Source organism: Vicugna pacos, chromosome 6 (assembly GCF_048564905.1).
Source record: "Vicugna pacos chromosome 6, VicPac4, whole genome shotgun sequence".
NCBI lineage: Eukaryota > Metazoa > Chordata > Mammalia > Artiodactyla > Camelidae > Vicugna > Vicugna pacos.
This window is the reverse complement of record NC_132992.1, coordinates 21,730,244-21,749,224: the sequence shown is the minus strand read 5'-3', so window position 1 is coordinate 21,749,224 and position 18,981 is coordinate 21,730,244. Positions and strand designations below refer to the sequence as shown.

Genomic DNA, 18,981 nt, shown 5'->3' with positions numbered 1-18,981 from the left:
AATTTTTTTCTTAATGGAATAGATACGCTGTATGTTTAACAACTGCACATAACGTAAAGAATACTTCTGTTCTTACAATTTCAGATGATTATCTACCACTCTTGCTTTCAATTCAAGAGCTTAAAACTATGGCAGGTGGTGGTGTGGTGGTCTACATCCTAGGATTAAATGTTAATAAGAGTAAAATGCCATGCAAAAAGCAAGTAATTTTACATGATTTGCTGCTAGAAGAAAGAATTTCTTTTCAATCAGAAAGGAGCATCAATCATTTTCCTTTTTAAACAAAAAAGTCATTTAATAATATAGTGAAAAGCTAAGCTAAAGGTATCCCTAACACACTAATGTGGATGCTCTGGAAATTAAAGAACAAATTCCAGGTCAATTACAAATTAGCAAATAATGAAATTCTGTAAAGCTGGACTATCAGACTGCTAAGGACACAACAAAACCAGTTTTAGCTTCATTATCCATCTATCATTTACTCCTCATATTTACCCACTCCCCACCAAAAACAAACCATACCCATAACAACTCATGAAATATCCACACCAATGGGAAATAGAAAAATATAAAGGACAGGTCCTATCTTCAGAGAATGCACAATTTGTTAAAAGAAATAAATATATTACAAGATCAATATAGGCAGAACAAGATCAAATTACAGCTTATAAAAACAAAGAATAAGCATTACAGAGAAATCAATAGATTAATTAGATTTGAATGCATCATAGATCTTGGGAGCTTGATTGAGTTAACTTGACACTGGCACCAAAAAAACGGAAAGTATCTTCTAAACCAAGTCCCTAGGAAAAATAATTCAGCCAAGGAGCCTAAGGAACAAGGCTCCTATCAGTGCTTATGAGGATGCCCATCTAACAATCTCTTAGGTTCTAAGTAGCTCACCAAGAGCTACTAAAACTAAAACTAGTAGGCTTTTATGATTAGAATGGAAAAAAATGATAATGATTTCATCACCCTAGTATTTTTTTAAATTGAAGTATAGTCAGTTACAATGTGTCAATTTCTGGTGTACAGCATAATGTCCCAGTCACATATATATGCACACATATATTCTTTTTATATTATTTTTCATTAAAGATTATTACAAGATATTGAATATAGTTCCCTGTGCTATACAAAAGAATTTTTTTATCATCACCCTATGTATTTTTAAAAGGTACTAATCTATTACAAAAATGTATAAGCAAACATACATTAAAAAAAGAAGAAAAAAGATAAAAGAATTAGGAGACCACTACAAGAGGCCCAATATGTGCATAACAGGTATTCTGGAAGAGAAGACAAACAAAATAAACAGGTGGAAACCACCAACAAAATAATTCAAGAAAATTTCCCAAGAAAAACTTTCAGATAGTGAGTTTCAATAAAGGACACAGCCTGGCACACTAGATGAAAATACACCCATACCATGGTGTATCATAATGAAATTGCACAACACTGGAAAAAAGAGAAAAACAAGTTGCCAAAGTATCAAGAATCACAATGGGAATTATAGTTCTCAACCACTATGAGTATGAAGACAAATTTCTGAGGTAAAATTATATTCAATCTAGAATTCTATATCCAAAAATGCTCAATATCACTAATTATCAGAGAAATGCAAATCAAAACTATGATGAGGTATCACATCACACCAGCCAGAATGGCCATCATTCAAAAGTCCACAAACGACAAATGCTGGAGAGGCTGTGCAGAAAAGGCAACCTTCCTACACTGCTGGTGGGAATGCAGTTTGGTGCAGCCACTGTGGAAAACAGTATGGAGATTCCTCAAAAGACTAGGAATTGACTTACCATATGACCCAGTCATCCTGCTCCTGGGCATATATCCAGAAGGAATCCTACTTCAAAAAGACACCTGCACCCCAGTGTTCACAGTAGCACGATTTACAATAACCAAGACATGGAAACAGCCTAAATGTCCATCGACAGAAGACTGGATAAAGAAGCTGTGGTATATTTATACAGTGGAATACTATTAAGCCATCAAAAATGACAACATAACACCACTTGCAGCAACATGGATGTTCCTGGAGAATATCATTCTAAGTGAAGTAAGCCAGAAAAAGAAAAATACCATATGAGATTTCTCATATGTGGAATCTAAAAAAAAAAAAAAGAACATAAATACAAAACAGAAACAGATTCACAGCTATAGAATACAGACTTGTGGTTGCCAAGGGGGAGTGGGGTGGGAAGGGACAGCCTGGGAGTTCAAAATTTGTATAGTGACAGGTGTATGTAGAATAGATAAACAACATTATACAGAGAAATATATACAAGATCTTGTGGTAGCTCACAGCAAAAAAGAATGTGACAATGAATATATGTATGTTCACATATAACTGAAAAATTGTGCTCTACACTGGAATTTGACACAACATTGTAAACTGACTATAACTCAAAAAAAAAGTTAAAAAAAAAAAAGAGAAACAAACTAGCATGTATAAAATAGATAAGTAACCAGGATATATTGTACAACACGGGGAAATAGAGCCATTATTTTGTAATAACTTTAAGTGGAGTACAATCTGTAAAAATACTGAATCACTATATTGTACACCTGAAACTAATACAATGTTGTAAATTGACTATACTTCAATTAAAAAAAAAAGAAAAAAGAAGATAAGGTAGAATCTATATCCAGCCAGTGTTTCATTTAAACATGAGGGTAGGATAAAAGCACTTTCAGATGTGCAAGAGAGGTCTCAAAATTATACCTCCCATGCACTCTTTACTCAGGAAGCTAGCAGAGGGATGGTTCACTAAAATGAGAATAAACAAAAAATTGAAATAGATTCAACAAAGCATAAAATAAAAAAGAGAAGCAAAGGGAATCCCCAGGGAGAGGTTGAGGTGTGATCCAAGGATGATGGTTGTGAACGTAGAAAATAACCAGGACTGACTGGATCAGACTAGGAAGTTCCCAGAGATAGCCCCTTAAGAAGGAATTAAGAATTATTGCGTGAATCAGTAGTTCATTCTTTTTTTACTGCCGAATAGTATGCCATTGTATGGATATGTCACAGTTGATTTAGTCCTCTTTGAAGGACATATTTTTCACAATAAAGAATAAAGATGATATAAAATTTATGTATATGTTTTTGTATGAATATAAATTGTGATTTCTTTAGGATAAATGCCTACAAGTGGGATTACTGAGTCACACGGTAAATCCGTATTTAACATATGGTAAGTGTATGTTTAACTGTTTTCCAGAGATGCTGCATCAATTTGCATCCCCACCAGTAATGTGCGATAGTTCCCAGCTGCTCTACATCCTTGTCAGCACTTGGCATTGTCAAAAGTTTTAAACTATTTTAATAGATGTGCAGTGGTAATTCACCGTGGTTTTAATTTGCATTCCCCTAATGGCTAGTTATGTTAAACATCTTTTGCTGAGCTGATTTTCCGCTCTGCATTCTCTGCCAAAACACGTTAAAGATTTTTAATTGGATTGTTTCTTATTGTTGAGTTTTCAGAGTTCTTTACATTTTCTGAATATAAGTCCTTTGCAAGTATGTGATTTGCAAATATTTTCTCCCAGTCTACAATCTGCCTTTTCATTCTCTTAATAGTGTCTTTCACAAGCAAAACTTTTAATTTGATTTAGTCCAGTTCATCAACTTCTTCTTTTATCAATCATGCTTTTGGTGTCACGCAAAAGAACTTCTCACTTATACCCAGGTCAAAGATTTTCTATGTTCTTCTCTAAAAGCTGTAGAACTTTATACTTCACATTTAGATGTGTGGTATATTTTAAGTTGTTTTTTTATAATGTGTGTGGTTTAGGTCAAGATTCATTTTTTTTGTGTACAGATGTCCAACTGTTTCAATACCACTTATCAAAAAGACTATTCTTTTTTCACCTTGCAACTTTGTTAAACATTATTGGCCATACTTGTTTGAGTCTATTTCTGGAATTTACTCTATTTCATTGATCTATATATCTATGCTAATACCACAGTCTTGATTGTGGTAGCTTTGTACTAAGTTTTAAAATCATGTAGTTTGATTTTTTCCAACATTTTCCTTTTAAAAAAATTTCTGGCTATTTTAGGTCCTTTGCCTTTCTATAGAAATTCTAAAATAAGTTTCTCTATAACTATAAACAGTGCTGTTGGGATTTTTATTGTTATTGCTTTAACTCTATAAATCAATCTGGGGAGAATCAACATCTTTACTACAGTGAATTTTTAATTAATGAATACGGCATGTCTCTCCATTTACTTAAATCTTGTTTTTTACAAAATCAAGGTTTTATAGTTTTCAGCATAGAGATTTCATACATATTTTGTTACATTTATACCTAAGTATTTCATTTTTGGAGAGCTATTGCAAATGGATTTTTTTAAATTCAGTTTTCAATTATTTATTGCCAGTATACAGAAATATGATTGCTTTTTGTGGGCTGATCTTGAATCATGTGTCAAGCCCATTTATTCTACGAATTTTTGTGGATGTCTTGGGATTTTCTATGTATACAATCATGTCTTCTGCAAACAAGGACAGTTTTATTTCTTCCTTTCCAATCTGTATGCCATTATTTCTTCAAATATTTTTGCCACACTACAACCATTCTCTTTTCATTCTGGATCACTGACAACACAAATGTCAGACCTTATGATAGTCTCAAGGTTTCTGATGCTGCTTATTTATTTATTTTAAACTATTTTTCTCTGTTTTTTAAATTTGATCATTTCTGTTGATCTATTTTTAAGTTCATCAGCTCATCTGCCATGTCCTCTCTGCTATTGAGCCCATCCAGTGAGTTTTTCATTTCCATTATTGCATTTCTCAGTTCTAAAATTTCCATCTAGTTCTTCTTTATATCTTCTATTTCTTTGCTGAGACTTTCTATCTTCCCACTCATTCCTGGAATATGGTCATAATAGCTAATTTTAAACATCGTTTTGAGATAATTTTAACATCTGTGATCCTGGCACAGGCATCTGTTTTCTGTCTTTTCCCATGTGAGTTCAGATTTTACTGGTTCTTTTTAAGCTGAATAATGCAAGATTGTATTCTAGACATTTAAAATATTATATTCTGAGACTCTGGATCTTATTTAAGTCCCACCAAGGATGTTGGTGTTTTTGTTTTAGCCAGTAATTGACCCACTTGAGTTCACACTTCAAGTTCTGACCAGCTTTCTGTAGGTTGTATTTCCAATTTCAGTTCAGTTTGCAAAGCCTTTGCGACCATACTGAATAAGTTCCATAATTGTCCCACGCAGTGTCCAGTTTGGGGCTTGGGGGTGGTCTATCCCATAATTCAGTCCTCAATGTTTTCATATGCCATTTAGGATTAGATTCACGCACACACAGCTTTGAAGTCAGCTCAGGAGTCCGTGAGCAACTTTAAGTGATCAGTTTCCCAAGCTCCTCATTCTCCTGTAATCTTTTGGTTTCCTGGGGCTCCCCTTTTTCAGCCTTTCAGCAGAAAGCTGGGGCTTCATTAACTCCATTCTGCTATGTATTTCCCATAACTGCACCCACATCAGGGCCTAGCAACAGAAGAGCAGAGGGAAAAGAAAAGCAATGGGATCTGCCCCATTCTCTTGAGACTGTACTCCTCCAATCTGAAAGGAAGGTTTCCTTCCCTCTGAGATTTAGGCTCCTGTCTGCCCCACGGAGGCCACTGCAGCCACTGCCAAGGATTGCTTGAGGCCTGGGGTGCAAGAGAATAAGGAAAAGGGAAAAAAGAAGAAAAAAAGAGAAGGATGTGGGATTGCCACATTTTCTCTGAGCATTAAGAGACCCTTTTCATGGTCCTTGAGTCAGAACTAGAGGGCTTCTCTTGGTGCTTTTTCTGTCCATGTTAATAATTTTCACATCCAAGTTTCAGGATACATTAAGTTCAGGCTGGCGCATACTGGAAGAAAAAAAATGGTAGACTCACCGCCGGTTCAGTAGTACTTTGAATTCTGGTCTTCTTCCCCAATCTGCCTCCTACTATTTATTTTTCAGAGTCCTCAAATAGCCAGTCCAAGCATTCTGTCCAGGTTTTATAGCTGCATTCAGTGGGAGAGACAGGGTGAAGTGTGCTTACTCCATCTCATCTGGAACCAGAACCTGGACTACTGCTTTCATAACAAACTTTGTAGAACTGACTATTTAAACTATTTGTTTAGCTTTGATTATAAGAAGTTAAAAGTTAAAAATAAATAAATCCTGTAATAACCTTATTGAGGAAAAGGGAACAAGCAAGCTAATAGGATAACATTTTTTAAAGCATATATACTTTTGGATATTAAATGCTTAGGGAAAAAAGTGAAGTTCTTTATTGTACTTTGCTTTACTTCTTTAAATCTTATTTTATCTGTGGATTTTTATAAGTACTAGGACTGTTATAAATTTTTTAAGAGAAGAAAAAAGTTATCCACAGTATGAGACAGAGGAAGCCAAATGCAGATGAGAAGCTATAAACTGTTTAAGAAGTTGAAAACAAGTTCAGGATGACTAACAGTTTCAAGAAAAGAGGCCAGAGAAGCAGGCAGCCATCAATTCAAGGTCTTTTATGCCATGTTAAGATGGGTAGATTTATCTGATTTAAGGAAGGCCCTGAAGTATTTTAGCAATGGTTGGGGAGCTACATGATCCAACTGGTACATTTGAAGGGTCACTCCTCTGCAAAACACAGAAGTGCATAGAAAATGAGTCTTATTGTCTGACTCTAAGGGGTCACATCAAATTGCAGAACAGTATATACAGTATGATTCCACATGTCGTGGGCAGGGAGGGAAATTTCATACATACGCACACAAAGTATCATTAGACATATATATAATGGTTTTTATTATTATTATATATAACTATCATAATAATTATATATTATACATATTTTATAATATATAATATAATTATGATAGTTATATAGTAATATTATTATATATGATTTTATATGTATGTATATATGTATGTATGTATACATGTGGATAAATATATAGACAGATTAAAATATGTATTGAATGTTTCTGGAAAAATCAGAAGAAACCAGCAGCAGTGATTAACTTTGGAAGAAAGTGAGGAGCTAAGATATAAAAAACTTTTACTTTTCACTTTATTCTTATGTTTGATTTTTAAATTTTTTTACTATGAATATTTACACCCTTTAAAAGAATTGTAAAAAAATGGAAGGAGATCTTATGCATAAACTAGCTATGAGACAGACATAAGATATTAAAACAAGATAGGTATGAATGAGCCTAGCATTTAGCACTGTTCCTAGCACACAGTAAGCACTTAAACAATTATAGATCTCCCCGCAAATAGAATACTACCAACCATTTATAAAGTTAGTTCACAACACAAAACAGCTTTTCAATTACATTGCCCTACACTCCATGGCACTAATTTACCAGGCATTTTCAAGCATTCAGTAATTCGAAGAAAGATAAAGAATAAAAATGGATACTGAAGATATTTATAATTACTATTTAATTATATTTTATTATAAAAGAAATGTGTGCATTATTTTTCTCAATTTCTTAAGCACTGAAGGGTATAAAGGGAAAAAGCAAAAGATCCTCTCCTTTCCTGGTCTATCTAATCCCAGTACCCAAACATAGCCATTCCCAATGGCTTCTTGAGTTCTACACAATTCCAGACCTTCTTTGTACATATAAAGCACATATAAAAAGATATGTGCATGTGTGTACCAAGACACATATGTACATTATATTCTTTTTCAAGGAAATAACTCTCTGTTCCTTAAAAGAATCTAGACCTATTGTTTTCTACATGTCATTTTTCTAAACCCAAACAGAGTAATGAAGAGGCAAATCCCTAAGCTGGCAGATGATGTTACATTTTCCAAGTCAGGAAATGTTAAAATGAACCTACTGAACAGATAGGTGTTCTCAATGATCAACTAACACTCTTTGATGGAAAAGATGAACCTTAACCAGGGCAAGCAAAACTTACTTTAAAGGGAAAAAATACACATGCTGAAACAAAAGAGCAGATGACAGGTTTTTAAAAGGTTTAACGATATAATAAGGAGTAAGGATTTATCCCTAACCTTTAAGTCCCAGAGTTTGACTACTAAGCTCTCCCACAAAAGGAGTTACCAGAGATCTTCTAACTCATCCTTTGATGGAACAGAAGCTTAACGAAGGCAAGCAAATTTGGGGTAACTTTCATAGACAGTCTTCTATACTGAATGTAACAGGGGTTTAACCCGGAAATTACATATATCTTATATTTTTATGACTAGGGGAAGAAACTAGTCATATTTTCCAGCAGTACCTGGAGACTTCAAGCAAGGAAGGCAAAAGAGGTTCAGTTGCTTTTCTGTAACAGTAACCCTTCATCTCAACTCTCAGCGTGTGCTCTGCAGTCTCCAAGGCAAAATTAGAATCCAGGACCAATATTTCTGGGTTTAAAAAAGGCCTCCAGAAGTCAAACTAAAATCACTTCCTCTTTATGAGCTATAAGGAAAGACATAATTTTTTCCTGTATTTGTAAGGGGCAAGAAAAATTAATTCCTAACTATTTCAACTGAGAATAACAAAATTATTTGGTTATCAAACTGTGTCATTTTCTCCATTACTTCTTGATATTAATAGGATCTTCACTTGCTTTTAGAGGATCTAGAGGAGAAAAACTTCTAAATAATTAAATAAGCTTTTAATTAATTACTGTCTCATCAAAGGTAACATATAAAGAGGAAAACCTCAGTTTTACCCAACTTGGTGCTTTGAAAGAGCACAAGAGATAAGACGATGTTGATCATTCACAGCATTAAGTAAAGAGCTAAAATAGGACAGAAAGGCTGGACAAATTTCTAGTCATTCATTCATTAAGTAATGGTTTTTAAATACAACAAACTTCATTAGATTAAACACATTATGGAGGGAACACACATAAGAATTAGTAAGAAATCCCATCTACAGAATATTTTTAAAGAGAAACTATTTTTACGCTTAGATATATATTTATGTATCAGTTGGAAACAAGGGGAAAATATAAGCTTTTAAAGATCCTAGGAAGACTTTCCTTAATAAAAAGATACAAATTTTAGTCTTTTTACAATATTCTGAATTCCCAAAACATTAGACCCAACTATATGCAAAGATAAAAAAACTTCTAAGCCAAACAGAAATCATTTTCTGGAAGACCCAAGTGACTGTCTTTTGTAACAATGAAGAATTGAGTATCTATATAATATGGTTTTAAGAATTTAAGCTCTAGTCATCCAAAGGTGACTTTATCAACTAGTATTTATAACACTCTTTAACAAACTATTCCAGAATCTTAGTATTTCTTTTTCTTACAAAAAAAAAAAAGAAGTTTATGTAGAAAATAACAACCAGAAATAGAAGAGTTAATGTTGTATTTCCCCACATCTCCATTTACAAATGTAAACTATCACCAAATATAAAGCCACTTTCTGCTATCATTGTGGCACTAAGCATAATACATCAAGTTTAAATGTACGTAATTCCCATCCTTTTAGATGCTTCAAATTTAAAAGAGAACACAAATGAATTTTTAAAAATAAAATGAACAATGTAGATAAACTGAAAAGTGCACATAAAAATAAACCAGGCAAGACTACATAATTTGTGAGGCTCAGTGCAAAATGAAAATGCGGGGCCTCAAGGTGAAAAAGCAGGAGAAAAGTGCTGTCATCGATAAAGCTTTCCCCTTTCTTCTGCAGTCTCTCACTTGTCGCAATGTTCATTTGCTATTTAGTGATATTCTAAGAAAAATAAAAGTTTTTAGTTCTTAAAAAAAAAGAATAAACCAGGCAAAAATCTAGTATTTATTAAAATCTGAGAGAAAAAAAAAAAAACTACTGAGAGAAGTGTGTTGGTCCAGTAGCAATTAATGTCCTACTGCCCATACTGTGATCTCAATTGTTTTCCAATACAAGGAAACAGGGCTTCTTGGAGAAAAACGGTTCCTGATTCCAAGTATGGTGCAGGGAAATTTCAAGGAAAGCCTGATGTTCTGTGCCAGAAAGAAAGGATGATCTCAAAGAACACTGAAGTCACACCAGAAGGACAAGCAGCCAACTTGAAAGGGCTTCTACTAGCCAAAAAAAAAAAAAAAAAAAAGTGAAATTTAGCAGAAAAGAATAATGACAGCAATGGGTTGAAATAAAATATATAAAAATCCATGACCTCAGAGTGATACTCAAAACAGAAAACGACTCACTGGTCACATACAGGCACAATTTGTTATTTTGAAAATTGGTAAATAAAAGAGAAGAAAAATCAAGACTTTATCCTGCCCTTCTTGTAGAACTATATTTCAGGGGAAACAAACAGGTGATGAAATAAAGTTCTACTCTGTAGAATAATTCCAGTTCACAAATTTAGAAGGAATAAAAGAATCAGAAAATTCACCATTTTGCAACCCTATGGAGACAATGGATCTAGATCATGTACTCATGCCAGAAACAACATGAATCTCATCACTCTTAGGTCTAACTACAGATTTACAGGAAATCTGGAGGTTAGAGGAACACATTAAACAACACTGTAAGGATATGATCAGCTAAATCCAGAATTTGGATTATTCTAAACTAAGAACTTTACTTCTCAAAAAATAAATGGCAAGGCCAAAATTAGAAAACAAACAAACAAAAACAGCTGGGGAGGGGGAACTCTTACAGATCTTAAGAAAGACTTAAGAAATACGTCAACCAAATGCAATGTGCCTACCATGTATATGAATCTTGATTTGAACAACTCAACTGTAAAAGGCTATTTTTGAGACAAAGGGAGAAATTAAACACCGGTTGTTAGATTTTATATGGTATTGAGAAATAATTTTCTTAGATGTTTAAGACTATAGTGTTTATATTATTAATAAAAGAGTCCCCTAATATAAATTACAGACTTCAGTTAATAATAATGTATCAATATTGGTTCATTAACTGTAACAAATGTACCACACTAATACAACCCACACTAATGCAGCAGAGGAAGAAAACTGCAGATAGGGACTCTGTATTTTTCTGCTCAATTTTTCTATATACCTAAAACAATTACAGAAAATAAAGTCTATTAATTAAAAAAAAAAGAAGAAGAACTGAAACATGGGTTTCCTCTCCAATGAGACTCTCCAACCTCATTCTTAAAACTGGTCACCTGAAGAGTTTCCACAGTTTATTATTTAACTTTTCCAATAATAGAGATACCCCCAAATTTTCCTTATGTTTAACATAAACAACCTCTAATATGTTCTCATACCAGGTTTTTTTTTTTGATGAGGAATAAAGGACTAAGACTTTCTATGTTCCAATAGATATAATTTAATGGATTCACAAAATCACTGATCATCAACAAAGCGCCAAGTAATGTCTGTCAAATTTTGATATATGTCCAAACAACCCCCATCTCAGCTCCACAGACTCCTTAACTGGCTGATAATTCATGACTCTGAAATAAAGAATCTTTTCACTAAAAAACAGAAAGGGAGATCTTATCTGTTAGATAAAGATATATACTGTAATATTTACAGATGATATGACGTCTAGGATTTCTTTCCAAATAAGCCAGCAAGGTGGGAAAAAAATGTAGGCAATAGATGCAAGAGGACTGGTCAAATGTTGACACTTAGTGAAGCTGAGTACTGGGTACATGAATGTTCATTATACAATTCTCTCTATTTTTGTATAAGTTGTAATTTTTTATAATAAAAAATTAGGGGAAAAACATTAAAGATTTGCTTGTCTCACTGCAGGACTCTAGACATGTATCAAATTTTGTTAAAATTAGAAAGGAAATCTAACTTTTTAAAAAGTACTTGATGGTAAGTACTGCAGAATTACTAGTGATCAGATTTGAAATCATAGGACAGAAGGTTTTTTTCCCTTTTATACCAGCACTGCAAATAAGACTGTATTTATTAAAAAGAAAAAAAAAGAATGGTATGGTGAGTTAGACCTCAAGAGATCATAAAAGTAGAGAAGTGAAAATAGGTAGGATATCACCATGAAATATTTATTAAGATGAGAGAGAAGGGAGAAAAAAGAATCTAACAGACTAGTGAGGCAATTATCCCCTTTGCAGTTTCAAAGCAAATACAATGAAAAATAAACTTTTGAAAGAATAGTCACAAATGGAGAGAAGAAACACAAATGAATTATTATACAGAGATGTATCTCTGAATAATTATATTAATAAAAGGAAAAGCTTAATAAATTCTACAGTTCTATTTAACAGGGAAACTTCAGAGAATAATTGAGTGTAGAAGTACTACCTAATAGGCCTGTTGACAGGTGGTAGAGTTTAGAAGCAACTAAAACATTCAGACACCTTTGTAAATCCCAAGTACAATTCAGGAGTCTAGCTTGATTCAATAGAGAACTGTAGGACACAACTAGAATAGTTCAGAGAGCTTTGAAAAGAGAGCAATTCGCAGCAGTAGCATGAGGAAGGTCATTCAGAAGAAAAGATGGGGGGAAATGCTAAGGCCTTCAACACATTAGGGCCAATGAGAAAGGAACATACTAGTAATGAAATTATGCATGAGCTGAGGGAATCTAGGATTGTTAAGTACAGGAAAGACTGAGAGAAAACTGAGATCTGAGGGAATCCAGGAAAAGACATTATGAGAATTCTGAAAAGGGGGATTAATTTATTAAAAGGAACAAAACTTAGAGTTCAGGGTAAATTCATCATAAAGTATCTTTCTATCCTATAAAGAAATAAATTCTTATACCAGCTATCAAAAATTGAACATCAGTTTTAAACCAACCAACCTTATAAAGGGTTAGCCTCTGGATACCTTTTCCTTACACATTTAGCGTTTTTATTAGGGCCACTGAGCAAGAAGTCATTATGCCAACAGGAAGGAAAGGGCAAGCAGCTCAGTCCCATAAAAATGTTCCCAAAGGGCCCAGATTCTAAAGCACCCTCAACAAAAAGAAGTTGTGAGGTATCAGTATGCAGAAGAAACAGTTAGAAAGCCAAGAAAGAAAGTCAAAAGCTGCCTCACTGAAATACAGAACAGAAGATAAAAAATCTATTTATTTTTGGAAAGTGAAAAGTTCTGAGGAACAGGATGTCATGTGGTTATAAGCTGGTCAGAAAAACGTACTATAACATTAGGAAATAGTATGAACAGACAGAAGGAAAGGAGAGCCTCAGCATCCAAGGATCCCTAATTCATCCATTAAAAGGTACTAAACTGTTCTTCAATCTTTATTACATAGAATCCTGAGTAAACTATGGCCAAAATAGGCAGGAGAACCTGCTGAAAGGGCTACAGAGATGTATCCTGCCTCACCTGGAAGCATCTCCTCAGGACCAAGTAGAAGACAGACAGAAAGTAGCACTATCCAGGCCAAGCTGATGTTGACATGCCCTTTACAGACTTGCCTGAGATTAAAACAGAACCCAAAAAGGTAGCTCCAGCTGCACCTGTTTGTGGTCTCTATGTGACTGAGCTGAGAACAGCTTGAAAGAAATAGGGGGAAAGCAGAAGATGTGAGAAAGAGAGAGCACCATTCTTCTCTCTGTTCTTCCTTCTCCAATCATCTGTGTTTTTCTAGTAGTGAAAATGGGTGCTGATCTATCCACTGTCTTCCTGATATCCCATGTTTCAGGAAAGCTAAGTTTGGGCTGAAAGTAACCATAAAACAGATCTACAATCTTATTAGCATAATGTATTAGTCAAATGAGCCAAGGAGAAAAGAATCTTGGACAGTAAGAAAGCTTACGGCAAAGGGCAGTGATTTAAAGAATAGATATTGAAACAATACATAATACACATTTCATTAACTTAACAGACAGAAATTTACTAGAATTCCAAACATCAGGGCTTCACAAAGACAGCACATTCATTCTACAGACAAAACAGCCATGAATTTGAGGGTCCAAAGCTACGTAGCATTTTTGTCCTTGCTCTTTTTACCAGAGTTATTTCCACCAATCACAGCAACTTCCTTTGCTCTGTATGTTGGCACTAAATTCCTTTAGATACTAATAAATGTACCATAATAATACCAAGCCTTCTAGAGTCTAACAAGAACATTTAATGTGCTAATCACTCCTACTTAATTTTGATTCAGATAAAACATTTAAGTATCAGTAATATCAGATTATGTCATAAACTGAAAATATAAAGGTGAATCAAACTGGCAATGAATTCAGGGTTTAATATCATTGGACTGATGTCAGAAAAAATTATTTATCCTTGTAGTTAAAAAATAGGGACCCAAGTAGTAAAATGGACCTCAAAAATGATGACAGGGTCAGAAAGAGTTACTTGATGAAAATGAAGCTAATGAAATCAACACATAACAAGTACTATTATTTTCAATCCATCCTGCAGTGTGATTTGAAGGCAGCTTCCTTAATGTTATTAAAGCATGTTTAACACAAAAAAACAACTCGTAGGTTATTTATGTTTGGCTATTTTTTTTAAAGGCAAATTTTACCATAACAGGCATTATGAAAACACTTTCTAGAGTAGAATGTTTCAGATAATTCTCTCTCTCTCATCCTAACTCACCACAAAAAGAAATTCCCAAAGTCTAATTATTGCAACTACTAGCTAGTAATAACATTTCCAAGAGAAAAATGTTCAACATGTTTATACCAAGCTAACATCAGAATATTCAACTGATAGTTAGGGAGGCTCACCAAAGAGAACAATAAATTATAAATTGGTATATCATACAAAGCAGCTTACCTTGTAGTTTTTTCAATACAGCAACCTCCATTTTCAGAACTTGTTTTGGTTGTTGAGCTGATTCCACCTTCAGTGCAACATTTTCCCTGGTAAGCATGTCCAAGGCATCGTAAATTTCTCCAAAGCCCCCACCCCCAATCTTCCTCAACTGCATAGGAAATAAAATAAGAACATACACACACAAAATTACTAGAAGATTCTAATTAGAAACTGATTCACCTCTCATATTTAGACAATAATATATGATTTGACTATCCTTATTTTATGATAAAAGATCTCAATATTGCTACTAAATTAACTATGCATACGCCAAAAACACCTAGAAATAACATCAAAATCTTTCCCCACAAGTTTGCCCACAAAAAGTAATGAAATTATTTCAGCAACAAATAATTTGAAATTTGGTCTACAGCCAGCATCACAAAAAGCACAATATCTGAAAGCTTCACTTCTCACAAATGCCCTTCAACAACCAGATTTGTTTTATTTCTAAGGCAATCATTTAAAGACTTTTTAAACCCATAAAATCTTCTTGCCAACTGAAATCTTATCTGGAACTTGACTGACATGCGTAAATGGGGAGGTCGGAAGAGGGGCAGGGCAGCCAGAGCCCAGCATTCTCAGCACCATTTACCCTCCTCTCTGAGGCACTGAACAAGGTGTCTCAGCTTTATAGGCATAAAGCTCTTGTTCTAAACTACCCCAGTGTTCACTCTATATTAATATATTCAAGTAATAGTAAATTTCAATCAAATGAAATACTTTCAACAAACACTTAATATTCTTCCTGATAAAATGTGTTAGCTTAACTGGGGAATATTAGGATCTTGGCCCAAATATTATAAGCAAGTTCTGAAGAGTTAGTGACAACTCAAACTGCAGAGCTGTGAGAAATTGGGATGGGAGGAGGGTAGGTGATACACTTCAAGCTAGATACAGCATAAAATTAGCCTTCTTCCATTTCCTGAAAACCAGTCTTCTCCTTACTATATTATCGAGCAGCTAGGATGTGATACAATGAAAAGTCATCACTGGAAGCACAGGATCCTAAATCCTAACCATCACAGAGGCCTCACCTCAAGCCTTCCTTCTTTCTCCACAGGGTCTGTACTGATTACCGCATCTAGGCTGATTTCTTTACCTTTGAATTTCTATAGGAATTATTTGCTTAATCATTTAATTAATCACTTTACTAGGCTAAATAAATCAGATATCACTTGTATAAATACACTATATGGCTTTTTAACGCATACTTTAATTTTCCATTGTCTATGTCCTAGCCTGTACAGTGAAATAAACTTCTTCAAAGAGAGGGCCACTCCTTCTACTTTTTTATTCCCCCCCATAGCATTTAGCAAAGTGGTAACCATATAATTATTGCTAAATAATTATTTATTGTTTTGTATATATGAGCCATTATTCTTCCTTATTCTGGTCTGGTGATGGGAAAGAGATACCATGTGAAACTCTCATAAGAGTTTGAGACTAAAAACAAGTTCCAGAACTTAATTTCAGTTAAACAAATTGCTTTTTGTTGGGCTCTGATTGGTTCTTATGATTATTTATATTTTGTCCACTAAACAAAGCCTTATATAACCTAAAAAACTCATAAAACAGTACCAAAGGAACATCTTTCTAATTATGGTCTGTGATGCAAGATGTCTTCGTGTTCTACCTCACAAAGAACCTTACCAAATGACAGGACAAAAAATCTAGGCTGAAGTAAATGATTTTGCTTCTTAGTCTATTCCTACAATGTCACCCGAACAATAATAGAGCATTAATTTTTTTTAATCGAACTTATCAAAGCTCTAAGACATCACCAATGTTTATACAGCAAAGAGAAAGAGGCAATTTAGTACGATGGTGGTATGCAGATTAGGTAAAGAACAGAGGTTAAAAAACTGGCAGAGTGCATTTTCCAAAGATGGCCATATGCTATTGCCCATTCTTTCTGCTCTTCTTCCATGTGACCTCACCATTTCCCTACCGAGAAGTAGAGTCCATTTCCACCCTCTCTTAAACCTGGGTAGATCTTCTGACTATTTTAACACACAGAACACACCAAAGTAACACTGAGTCATTTCTGAGAATAGCCATTAACCAGCCCTGAAGCTCTATTTCCTGTCTCTCAAGAGCCAGCCACCATGTAAAAAGTGTGTCCATCCTGAGAAGCCATAGCTTTGTAGAGAGGTCCTAGAAAATGAGCTTCTAGGTTAGGGGTAACGGAACTAAGGATCCCAAGGCGCCAAAGAAGCCATCCAGAAGTGGATCCTCCAATCCAACCAAACCTGCTAGTGCCGCATGGCTAAGAGACAAACCACTCAGGCAAACTCTTCCCAAATTCTTAATCCACAAAACTGTGAGCAAAATAAACGACTGGTTTAAGCCTCTAAGTTTTGATGTAGTTTGTTATATAACAACTGATAACCAAAAAACCATCCTTAACAATGAACCTATGATTTCTTCCTAAAAATGCCACTATGCCTCTCAAGTTTGGGGTCATGCACTACACATATATCAGCTCTAATTATCAGGACAGAGCAACTATGCCAGGCATAGCTTCATCTGTCACCTTTTGATATGTCTACTGGAGAATAGTCAACCTTTAACAGAGAACAAAGCTGTCACCAAAGCACCACTCATGCCTGACTTACATAAAAGATTACCAATTGCTGGAATCTCCCTGCAGCAGGCCATGACAACATGATTCTTTTCTTATATTTACTCAAGTAAATTTTCAAAGCTTCCTGATTTGCCTAATCAGTAAAAACAGTGTACCACAGAAACAAAATTTTTATTTCTAAAAGAGGAAACTTATTTTTCCAATCTGTTGATAGACTAAAGAAACTATTAAATAGCTTTGCTAAACCTGTTGATGGAACAAAACTTTGATTAACAAAATACTAGGCAGCAATAAAATATATTTAAACATATCCAAAATAAAAATAGTTTTCTCAGAGGAGGAGAGATGGCAGACTCCAACTCCAGAGCAAGGAAGCCATCAAAAGACTATTGGGATCATGTGAAAAGGACTCAAGAGACAACTTGAAGGATGTCCCCTTGGGCAAATGAGACAATTTGAGCATCAATAAGAATGGTAACTAAAATGGCCTGAAATACATTAAATATGTTTAAATCCATGAATTCTTAATTATATTTTTAAGATGCTAGGAAACCAATTCATTATTTTGCAAATTGGCAAATTAAGAAAAAGAATCAAGCATTTATCCTGGTTTCTTAGTCAAACTGTATCTCAGGGTAATCAAGTAGTTAATGATGGGAAATTTCTCTTCATAGATGTGTCTCAACTAATAAATGAAGGAATCACAGAATATCCCCAATCTGCAATTGCTAATGACTTAACAGACCTAGACAATGATGATCAATAGTGCTAACACCACAAAAATGATGGGCAGTAAGACATTATGTGCTTCCCATCCAAAGTTCACAATACTCATTAAGAAAAAAATGCCCCATCTCAATAAACAAACCTGAAGTCAGATCTAATCAAGCTTCTAAGAGTTTACATAAAATACATGAGATAGAGAAACATATTAACAGCACATTGAAGCAATAAAAAAAAATCCAAACTTTGGGAAATTCCATAGGCAAATAACTTAGTTTCTTCAATAAATAAACTAAGGAAAAAAAAGAGAGATGAAAAAGAACCTAGAAATTAAAAGAAATTTAAGTGATGTCAAACAACTACAATATTCAGACTTTTTTGGATTTGATTTAACCATTTAAAATAATTTTAAAAACAACTAGGAAAATGTGAAAGCTGGAAGGATACTTAATGATATGAAGAAATTATTGCTTTTTAAGATATGAAAATGGTATGATGTTTTAAAAAGAAGTTTAGAGATATATACTGAAGTACATACAGAGAAATGCTAAGACAAAAGATTTGCTTCAAATATTGTAGGAGAGAGGTTGAAGAGATAAACAAGACTGACTATCAATCTATAACTGTTTAAGTTGGTGTATGAGTACATGGGGGTTCTTTATTAGTCTTGGTATTTTAACGTATACTTATAAATTTCCTTAACAAGATTAAAAAATAAAAAAGGGCAGTTCATTGTATTTTTTAAATGTTCCTTCCCTAAGTACACCTTTATTTATCTTGCTTAATATTACACCTTTATTTACCTTGCTCAATATTAGCTATCAGAGGTTAGGAAACTTTACTACTATATGAAGCAAGAGTAAGAATTAGAGTATAAACAGAACCTAATCATTGGAAAAGAACTGAAAATAACTGCTTTAGCCATATAAGCAAATATACATACTATTTCCTAATGAAATGC

The 18,981-nt window shown here is 34.0% G+C and overlaps 1 protein-coding gene across 5 annotated transcripts in view; it reads right to left on the bottom strand.

The window, feature by feature from the left end:
- TTBK2 (tau tubulin kinase 2) overlaps positions 1-18,981 on the bottom strand; it is a 119,736-nt gene that overhangs the window by 72,041 nt on the left and 28,714 nt on the right. For 4 of the 5 annotated variants that reach the window (XM_072962600.1, XM_072962601.1, XM_006201706.4 and 1 more), the window contains exon 3: positions 14,672-14,819. In XM_072962600.1, coding sequence (XP_072818701.1) covers positions 14,672-14,819 — 148 coding nt within the window. Of the gene's footprint in view, positions 1-5,921; positions 5,962-14,671; positions 14,820-18,981 lie in introns of those variants that run through there. The other variant, XM_031672892.2, reaches the window with a different exon arrangement.